We start from the raw sequence: 10,491 nt of genomic DNA, 5'->3' as shown, positions 1-10,491 counted from the left end.
AAACCCCATATCATTTTCCTGAGATGTTGATTTATGACAAACAATTTGTCAATTAGTCAGATTTAAATGATAATTACAAAATATTATCATATTTCCATTAGGGTGTTACATTTGATCACTAAATGAATGTCAGCCGTTTTTAAAGACCAAGGAGAGGGAGTGGTCATGGTGAAACATCCAATCATTTGGTATCTCTGAAAAGCCCTGAATGTGCTCTGTACAGGACATCCAGATAAAACTGTGACATGTAGCGTCTCAGAGAAATCACTAAAACATAATGTCCTCTACAGAGGACAAAACTCCATAGCTGGTAGTCAGGAGGATATGACCCCTTTAATTTCTATTTATGGCACCCTCTTGTGGACTGTTGGTTTAGAAATCTTGTGTTCACTGATCTTTTCCTTCTGACTGAAATTGTTATTAGAATTCAAATGTAATTACATTTTTGCAAATATTTAAGTGAAAAAAGCAGCTCTAGTGTGGATGGATGAACTGCTTGTCAGTGGAAACTTGTCTCGTCATCACTGTTAAGACCAGTGTCAGAGTCAGTTCGCACGGTGTAGATTCATTTTGCATCTCTAATATTCTCTTTTGGTTTTTCCCTCAGCTGTTCGTTGAGGCGTCTTTTCCTTAGAAATGCATCAGGGGTTAACGCTCTGTGAGGGTGGTCAGGGTGGGGCTCATTGGCTTCACTTAAGGGTGCAGTGTGAGAGAGTCTGAATGAGTGGGATTGGCCTGATTCCTATAAATAGTATGTCAATGACAGGCTTATGAACCGTAATGACAGGTTATTATTGTTCGCATTACAAAGTTGGGATTGCTTCAGTCTGGCCCTGATTTGAAGTGAGGCTGAAACAGCATCCACCCACACGCTGTCTATTTCTGTTTGTGTGTGTGTGTGTGTGTGTGTGTGTGTGCGTGCACGCGCAGAACTGCGACGAGAGGTTCCAGTACAAATACCAGCTGCGGTCTCATATGAGCATCCATATAGGACACAAGCAGTTTATGTGCCAGTGGTGTGGCAAAGATTTCAACATGAAACAGTATTTCGACGAGCACATGAAGACACACACAGGTGAGTTAACCCCAGTGGTGAATGAATAGATTTGTCTGTTTTGTTATCTTTCACACACATTTGGGATTTTTACTATAATAATAATTTTTCTAATTTACAGTGGCCCCAAAAAACATTTGGACACACTTAAATATCTAAATGCTGTTGCTTTGGATAATAAAATAACAATTCAAATGAAATTTGCAACAAGCACACTTTTCAAGCAGAACATTTCACAACAATCTTACTTTATTCTGTGCAACACAAACTGAGATATTTAGAAATATAAGCCATCTCTACGAGTCCATATAATGCAAGTGTATGGGTCCCTTAAAGTTTTTAAGTTAAATTACACAAAACTAACAGTGGTAATCCATATGACCCCAGTTGATGAATCAGTGTCTTCTGAAGTCAAATAAGTGTGTGTGAGAAAAATACTAACATTTTAAACTTTTTAAACTTTCACCAGACCAACACAAACATGTTGGAAATGTATTGGAGCATTATTTGTTTAATATAACATCATAAACCCATTTAGTTGTTACTAAATTAAAATATGGTTATAGTAAGTATGGTTTTTGTATGCCAAAAACATATCAATTAAAAGCAGTTGTAAAATATTTTAAGATGTATGTTTAATGCTAAAAAAAAGTTTATACTACAAGAGTAGAACAGTTCTGTTCAAAAAGGTTAATTTGTTTATTTAGTGTTGTTGAAAAGACTTGAAGGGATAGTTCACCCTAAAAATATTTTTTTTCTCATCACAATTGCCCATCATTGTCCTGTTTGTGTTTCTTTCTTATGTTCAACATAAAATATATTTTGAAGATTGCTGGTAATCAAACAGTTGATGGTTCCCATTGACTTCCATAGTATTTATTTTCCTTCTGAAGTCAATGGGGACCAACAACTGTTTAGTTCTTCAAAATTCTTCAAAATATCTTCTTTTGTGTTCAACATAAGAAAGAAACTTATGCAGGTTTGGAATGACATGAGGGTGAGTAAATAATGAAAAACAAATTTGGGTGAACTATTCCTTTGAACTATTCTAAAGACTTTATAGACTTGAAGAATTGTTGCCCTTGTTTTCCTTGATTCAATTGGGTTTATTGAAGATTTGTTATTGTAGTGTATTAGTTGTTCTCTATGTTCCATTTCAGAGTCTTTCTGATGTTTTCCCATATCCTCCAGCTGGTTCTTCAAGTCTAACCTTGTAGCGGACGCATTTAAACTCTTGTGGTTAAACACTCCCAGACGTTCTCTGTAATAACATCAGACACCACATGTTTAAGTCCTGCTGCCCGTGTAGCTTTATTTCCAGTGAAGGAAACAAGATCTAATTTCTCTCTCCCATCTCTCTCTTTCTCTTCAGGTGAGAAGCCGTTCATCTGTGAGATTTGTGGGAAAAGTTTTACCAGTCGGCCCAACATGAAGCGGCACCGTCGCACACACACGGGGGAAAAGCCATACCCTTGCGAAATCTGCGGCCAGCGTTTCCGCTTTTCCAACATGCTCAAGGCGCACCGAGAGAAGTGCTTCCGGGTCACCAGCCCGGTGACCCTTCAGCCTGCCAGCATGGCACTTCCCATTCACCTTACCGGCCACACGGCTTCTTCAAGCCACGCGCCTAGCCCAACCCAGCCCACTCAGTCGACGCCTGTGGGCCCCGTAATGATCAGTCCTGCCACGGTGGGGCCCCTACCGCAACGGGTGGTCACTGCCCACGGCTTCTCTCATTTGCACATGCAGACGGTGCCCGCGCAACATCACCCCACACACACTCACACTCCTGTCCATCACACAGGACATGCCCCCATGACGAGCCACGCCCCTCAGCAGATCTCAGTGCAGCCTTCTGTCCTGCCCCCTCCCCCCGCCCTGTTTAAGAGCGAGCCAATAAACCACTGCGCACACGAGGATGCGTACCTGCGACAGGGCGCCGCTCCGCAACACCACTGAAACAGGGTGTCTCGTACACAAACTCACTAATGTGAAATCAGGTGCTCGCTGGAGAACAGAGCAGACGGATGGACAACATGCATCTAATTCTCACAGGAATCAGAAAGCTGGAACTCAGTGAAATGCAATGAAATGTTTGCGTGTGTGTGTGTGTGTGTGTTTGTGTCTGAGATACAGAACTGATATACTACAAACCAACTTGCCACTAGCACTCGTGACCAAACAGGACTGATCTCTGTGAACTGATCTCAAGAACACAAGCGCAAACTTCCTAAAGCATTACTCGGATTCACTTCACCTCGCTTCAAACTCCGTCACAACGATCAAAACGATGGGCCATTGGGATTTCAGTGGCACAAATGTGGTTCTCTCTCTAACTCTTTATCAACTCAGCTGCTGTTGCAAAGGTTCTACGGGTTTAATCGTTCACAGGTTAAAGGTTTCAAAAGATTTAAAAAAATGCAGTGTAACCTCTTTAGAAATGCAGGTCTTCCCGACAACGGAAAATATTCCTATTCTACATAACGAATCATATACAAGTCATTACACAAAACATAGTATACAGCACTTAAGCGGTAAACTCAGCGTAGTCTAAATGACTGAAACGTTTCTGTTGCCTGATTGTGATTGTCAGTGATTTTATTCAGATATTGGAGTTTTCTTGCTTTCTTTTTATTTCCTTTTTTTTTTAATTAAATAAAATAAAAATATGCTTACTGGGTAATGCCTGTAGCTCTCCGGCGTGTTCAGTCGGAGATTGAGACTGTTAAGGAAGACCAATGCTGTGATGTGTCATAGGAAGACTGCAATTAAAGGCAAAACAAGATCATTTATTAGTTTTACTGTATGTTCTATACAACCTAACTCGCTTACCAATATTTTTATTTGTATAAAGTAGATGCTCTGTGAGACTTTTTAAAAAGGAAATCAGAGTTCTATGTTGAATTGAGATGCGTGCTTGTGAGAGTCTGTGTGAAGGGTTGGAAGATGCAGAAAGGGTTTGTTTCTAATCGTATTCAACCGAATGTAGGAGCTGAGTGTGTGTGTGTGTGTGTGTATGTGTCTTTGACTGATCTTATGACTGTGGTGCTGGTATCAAAAGCTGCTTTTTAGTTGCTCTCTGTCTTTTCCTGGTACATGATTCTTCATCATGCAGATGATTAGTGTGTGAGTGAGTGTTAAATAGTGACATTAGGAGCAGCACAGATAAAGTGATTGAAAGTCTTGACTCAATCAGACTCGGCTGATTGATTGATTGTGAATTTTTTTTGTTCACTCTCATTAAACAAAGGCATCTGTCCTCTGCACTTTACTGCCAAGTAAGAGGTTTGCGCAACTGACAGAGAATTGTTTATCATGTGTCTGACATGTGAAAGATGGCTGGCTGTTGGAAAATGGGGAGAATCACAAGGGGATTTGGTATACGTCAGAGAACTGTAGTTTGTCTCGTATGAAGTTGTGTTTTGCTTTCATGCCCCGCCCTCCTCACCTGAGAAGTACTCTTATTGGTTCAGGTGGCTGTCAATCATATGCTTTTTTTTTTACTTTTTACTCAGTGTGTTTTGGGCTACTTGTCTGATTCTCCCCGTTCTCCATCAGTTGATGGAATGCACTTTCTAATAAAACCTTGCTAGATAAGAAAAATAAGCAGACCATAATAATGTTTATTCTTGTGAGGTGTTTTTACTCCAATCTCTTCTCAGCTAGTCTGTTTCAACTTCTCTACCTTCTCGACTTCAGCAGTGTATAATTTGAAGCGTTGTGTCTGGTACAGAAACATCTGACCTTTGTTGAGATCGGTTTTGTATTGTTTTCCTGTTTTTGAGACACCATGATGGACTTGCATTAATGTTGGGCCTTTTTTATATTGTTCATTTAACACTTTCTGCTAACTTTAAAGAAGTAAAATTGAATTAGCCACAAGCACAACTCGCTTGTCTGAATTTGTGTATGTGTGCATTGTAATTGTGTTTGGGGGAGACTAAAAGCAGTATGGGAAGTGGGGCATTTTTAATGACTAGAAAGGGCCTGTTTTCTGAGTATGACCTCAATCTCTTTATACCTTTGACCTTGTTTTGTAAAGATTAGATAAAGTTATATGCAAGTGCCTTTTGTTTTAGTCTTGCATTGATTTGAAAAGGAAAAAAAAAATTAGGCAAGCACTTTTAAATGTGAAAAAATTTAACATTTTTAATATATAAAGGTTAGCTTTAAATAAATAAAAAATACACTCGTGTGTGTGTGTGTGTGTGTGTGTACTTATTTTTCTATTCTGGTGGGGACTTGAACCTGAATACACACAGACTCATGGGGACTCGTGTCACGGTGGGGACCTAAATTGAGGTCCCCACGGGTAAACAAGCTAATAAATCACACAGAATGAAGTTTTTTGAAAATCTAAGCACGCACAAAGTTTCCTGTGAGGGGTAGGTTTAGGGGTAGGGTTGGTGTAGGGCAATAGAATATGCGGTCGGTACAGTAGAAAAACCATTACGCCTATGGAGAGTCCCCACAAGGATAGCAAACCAGACGTGTGTGTGTGTGTGTGTGTGTGTGTTGAATGCAGAAATAATACATCAGTGAGTGTCCTGAACTCATTCAACTCTGGTGATGAAAATGAAACAAAGGACATTTGCATTCAGTGTTTTTCTTCACATTGTCACAGATTTGATATCCTTATCTGTATAGAGTTACAACTGATTGACAGATGCCCTTATGCTCTCGGAATAAATCAGTAGTCTCATTTTGTATCCACTGCCCAATAGTCCTGCAGAATAGTTCATTTGAATGTAAAGTATTCTATTGACTAACAAAAATCCCATCAAGTAGGCTGTCAAGACTTTCCTGTTTAGGGATGGTGATAATGACAAACCATTCCCTTTTCCACTCCTCCCAAAATAGCCTTTTTTAACAGGCTGTCATTAGCATTTCTCTACAGAAGGAACTATAAAGTACGGGATGTTCTTACAAGACTAAACACGGTAGTGATTCTGGATACAAACTGCACTCGCCTTGGATTAAATTAAACCCCCTATAAAAACCATTTAACATTCTCAGTTATAGTTTAGTCATAAATAATAACAGAATGTGCATTTATTTATTTATGTGTATGATGAACCATCCAATAGCCTACTGCGCTATAGCGGCACATTGTTGCCGTAAATTTTAAATGTGCTTTTGTAGGCTATATTTTTATTAATGCGAGTGACGTGTAAATATACTAATGCGACAAAGTGCATACGTACATAAATGTGCAAAAATTAAGCAAAAACATTTGTAAAAACCCCTCATCTCCCCTCATCATCTCATTCTCACGCTCTTATGGAAGTAGCCTACTGAATGTACAATAAAAATGTACAAATAAATAGGCTACATTGCGACATTTCAGTCCAGTTTTTGACCAATTTGTTTACCTTTATTAAATTAGTATCGTATTTTATCTGTAAAAGCTCTAGCTGTAGATGATCTGTACAGTAGCGCGTCGCTGAGGTTGTCAGTGGATGCAGTGATGGATGAGAGGCGGGGCCCATCCGAAGCGCGTCACTGTGGCTCCATAAGACCGGGTCGGACCGTAAATCTCCAGCACTTTTGAGAAGCCAGGCAGAAGCAGGAGGCAGCGATCAGTAGTGATGAACCTCTAAACTGGACGTCCTGCTCAAGGTATTCTGCTGTTTTACCTGACAATTAGGCTATTCCAAGCCATGTCCTTGTTGGCTGTTTATATGCTGTGGGTTTTCTGGTGTCATTACCTTATACATTACATACTTTTTGTTAAATCTGAAATTAATTTGCAATTTAATTATTTTGCTTAACTTTAAAACTATACCTTGAGCCGAGTATCGAAATGCACGAAAACCCAGGTGCTTCTGTTGCATCATCTGTTCTCTAATGCATGTAAAGTGAAACCAAGGTCATAGTAATATGCTGCCTAACTGCTTTTGATTACAAGCCATTAGAGCGAGACAAAAAATAATCACGCTGTCATCTAACTTCTGTTACAGTCGGCTATATCGTTTAACAGCACATTTTGTGAACGCTCACTGCTAACGAGACTGTTCTCGCTTAATGGAAACATTTGTGAGTAGGCTATAGTTTGGTAAATGTAAAGTCATATTTCTCTGTATTCTTCTGTTATAGGTTGACACTACGCAGAGGCGAGCTTAAGGTGAAAAGAGGCGAGTTGCATCATCATAAATATAGATAAACAAGTCTAAAAGTTAAAAACGCCTTCTGTGAATCGACCTACTGATATTGGTTGACATGAGACACAATACGTCCCACAACCTGATATCAGTTTTTAAAATGGCAACATTTCCAAATAAATGAATCAGAGATGATCAGTAATGCTCTTAACACAAATGTATAATTTCATCGTTTTCTTTTTATTTATGAGATTACCACTTAATAAAAACTCAGTCCTCAGACAATAAATCAACGTTTTATATAAATTAAAATATATTAAATTTAAGAAACAAGACGACTTGTCTTTTAAAGAAAATATTACTACATATTAAATACGTGTTTATATTTTAACAATGTGAGCTGTGAACAAGATTTTCTAACTTTTGAGACAACTCGAAAGAAAGTTTCATACATAGAAACTCAGTTTAAATATAGTCTCAATTCATGAATTCAGTCAAGTGAATGCCAGATTTGTCAATATTTAAAATAAATATGTGGCCTTGTATCTGTATCTGGGGGGGGGACTTTTTTTTTTTTTTTTTTTTTTAAATTGAAGGAGCATGCACGAGACTGCAATGAATTGATGAAGACTTTGTAAATATAAAATTTTGTTCAATATTAGGGCTAAGGTTTTATTTACTTCACAGCTGTGTTTCAATGGCTTGTTTTTCCTTCTGCAACCACATTCTGCTTGTTTATCTTTTTCAGTTTTCTCCTCTTCTTTTTTTTCTTTTGTCTGCTTGAAGTTCTGGCATAACTGGATTGCTCTTTTCATTTGCAGTGGAGGAGCAAAAAGAGTAAAAGAGACGTAAAAGACATCTGTGCTGTTCTTCCCTCCCATCCATGATGCGGGACTCTGTCTTTAACTGCTGCGTTTCTCCACCCCATCCTCCCGTTGGAGTGGAGGAGCCCCAACAGAGAAGCAGAGCTCAGGCTCCGCCCCCTAACGACAGGCATTTCCTTATATTCTTTGACTTTGACGAGACCCTGGTGGACGAGTGCAGCGACGACTCTATGGTTACTGTGGCGCCTGGTGGAGTCCTGCCTGGCTGGTTGAAGGACACCTACCGTCCCGGCTGCTACAATGAGTATATGCAGCGTGTGCTGGCTTACCTCGCCGAACAAGGCGTCACCCCGGCGGCTATTCGAGGCACAGTGGAGAAACTCCCTCCCTGCCCAGGCATCCCCACTTTGATGCATTTCCTGCTCTCCCAGCCTTCAAGGGACTTTGAAGTCGTTTGTGTGTCAGACGCCAATATGGTCTTCATCGAGACGTGGCTGCAGCACCTGGGCTTCCACCCACTTTTTCTGCGCATTTTCACCAACCCAGCTCACTTTGATGATAATGGGCAGCTGCAGCTTCGCCCCTTCCACTCCCATGAGTGCCTGCGATGCCCTGCGAACATGTGCAAAGCGGTGGTGGTGAGGCAGTACGTGGCCCAGCGTGTGCGAGAGAGGGGCGGACGGCCGTACCAGAAGGTTTTGTACGTGGGCGATGGGGCCAATGACTTTTGCCCGTCACTCACACTGTCACCGGGCGATATAGCATTCCCACGCTGGGACTTTCCAATGCACAAACTGATCCAAGAGATGGAGGAAGCCAAACCTGGAGAGTTCAAGGCCAGTGTGGTGCCCTGGAACAGTGGAGAGGATGTCATCAACACCCTGAGGAAGATATTAGAGAGGCCCTAAATATATACATACACCTAAATGAGGCCCTAATAGTGTGTAGGGTTTTCAAAATATCGAGTACATTCCAAACTCTTTTGGTTTTGCCAAATATGCATCAACTTAGTTCTGTCTAGAAACTGCCAAGATGTTAAGGGTCTTTTAATAAGATGAAATAACACCGCTATAAACTTACATTTAAATACACAGACACATCCAAACGAGAATGAATTTATAATGTGTGTGTATGATTGAGCCTAGACTTTTTTTTAAATCTGATTGCAGACTGGCCAGTGGTGTCTATCCCTAAATGCATTATTATTATTATTATTATTATTTTTATTATCATGCTTAAGACCAATTTCTGTATTGTACTGTCATTCACACATAAATTCAAATATTGTTCTTTTTGTAGTTTTAAAGATGCAAATCTGAGAGGTGCTATAGGTGATTATTTATGTGAAAAATGCTAAAGTGATTCACTAAAATGATCATCTTACTAATGAGAAATAACTTCCAATGGTTAGTATTTGCCGTTGAAATACTGTGTGTATTGTATGCTATAGTTTTTATTCGTAAACTTTAACCCATCCTCTGTTGGCAGGATGTGCTGTAGTTTTTAACCTGTGATTAGAAGAATTTGTGTTTGGTTTTGTGTTTGTTCCTTTCTCTTATGCAAAGTCTGTGAACTTTGGAATTGAGATTATGGATCTGAGATCTCTGAACCTCACCAGCATGGATATAAAGCCATTTACTCACAACAAATTTTCTGCACTTCAAATGTCTTCAAACTTATCCAACTCCTTCATAGATAAAAACAAAACAAAACCATTCCTTACCCTTGCTTTTATAGGCCCTTTAAAAACCAGTTCAACTTGACAGTTTGTATCATAGAGGATTTTGTACCTTCTACTAATATATATCGCCATTTTTGCTTGTCCTAAAATGAAGTTTAACAAGCGTCCTTTCCTCTTTTTGTTTTTACAATACTTAAATCCAACAATAAACACAATCATTGTAAACAGATCTCAATCTCTCACAACGCATGAAACGGTGAAAAACGGTCTCTCTGTCAGTACAAAAAGGACATTCATCTTGCACAGTTGGATTCAGGACTGAAATAAAAGCGTTAACTGCTATAATGTAACACTCGCCACTGAAGAGAGAGACAAAACTTGAGATCCTTGAGATCTTTTGTCCTCTGACTGAGTTCTGATGCAAAACTTTAACTGTAACATCATCACAGCATCATAGAGAGAGAGAGAGAGAGAGAGAGATTAAACTAATTGATTATTTCCTTTTAAATTAGCATTTTTTATCACTCTTACATTAGGCCTGAAGTACAGCTAAAAAGAAATGATCTAACTAAATACATCACCATATTTTGATTTTGGTTAGGCAGTACACAAGAATATAGAAAACAACCTTCTATTTTTTTTTCTAAAATACCTTTGTAATATATTGTACTCGATTATATAATAAGTTCCCAACATGCCTTATAAATTATCGCTAATAAAGAAAAACTGAACAGCAAACATGTATCTCCACCTGGCGGCCGCATCTAGCTTTTAAAGAGACCGCGCGTGTCAAAACAACGCGCCACAACAAATTTTCTGCACTTCAAATGT

The 10,491-nt window shown here is 39.3% G+C and overlaps 2 protein-coding genes across 8 annotated transcripts in view; both read left to right on the top strand.

Annotated features, from left to right (window-relative positions):
• The window catches only part of znf652 (zinc finger protein 652), a 22,537-nt gene extending 17,425 nt beyond the window's left edge, over window positions 1-5,112 (top strand). For all 5 annotated transcript variants that reach the window (XM_016570951.1, XM_016570934.1, XM_016570943.1 and 2 more), the window contains exons 6-7: window positions 931-1,075; window positions 2,427-5,112. In XM_016570951.1, coding sequence (XP_016426437.1) covers window positions 931-1,075; window positions 2,427-3,013 — 732 coding nt within the window. In that variant the 3' untranslated portion in view covers window positions 3,014-5,112. The remainder of the gene's footprint in view (window positions 1-930; window positions 1,076-2,426) is intronic.
• Window positions 5,113-6,590: 1,478 nt separating this feature from the next.
• Window positions 6,591-9,785, top strand: LOC107755127 (probable phosphatase phospho1). 3 transcript variants are annotated; one of them, XM_016571838.1, is made up of 3 exons: window positions 6,591-6,673; window positions 7,151-7,178; window positions 7,977-9,785. In XM_016571838.1, exon 3 carries the CDS (start codon window positions 8,039-8,041, stop codon window positions 8,885-8,887), a length of 849 nt encoding a protein of 282 aa, XP_016427324.1. In that variant the 5' UTR covers window positions 6,591-6,673; window positions 7,151-7,178; window positions 7,977-8,038; the 3' UTR covers window positions 8,888-9,785. The 3 variants fall into 3 exon arrangements, with proteins under 3 accessions (XP_016427324.1, XP_016427317.1, XP_016427332.1); XM_016571831.1 differs by having other exon boundaries at window positions 7,151-7,188; XM_016571846.1 differs by lacking the exon at window positions 7,151-7,178.
• The last annotated feature ends 706 nt before the right edge of the window (window positions 9,786-10,491 follow it).

Source organism: Sinocyclocheilus rhinocerous, unplaced genomic scaffold, assembly GCF_001515625.1.
Source record: "Sinocyclocheilus rhinocerous isolate Xijiao unplaced genomic scaffold, SAMN03320098_v1.1 scaffold1063, whole genome shotgun sequence".
NCBI classification, from domain to species: domain Eukaryota; kingdom Metazoa; phylum Chordata; class Actinopteri; order Cypriniformes; family Cyprinidae; genus Sinocyclocheilus; species Sinocyclocheilus rhinocerous.
This window is presented reverse-complemented; position numbering and strand designations above follow the sequence as displayed.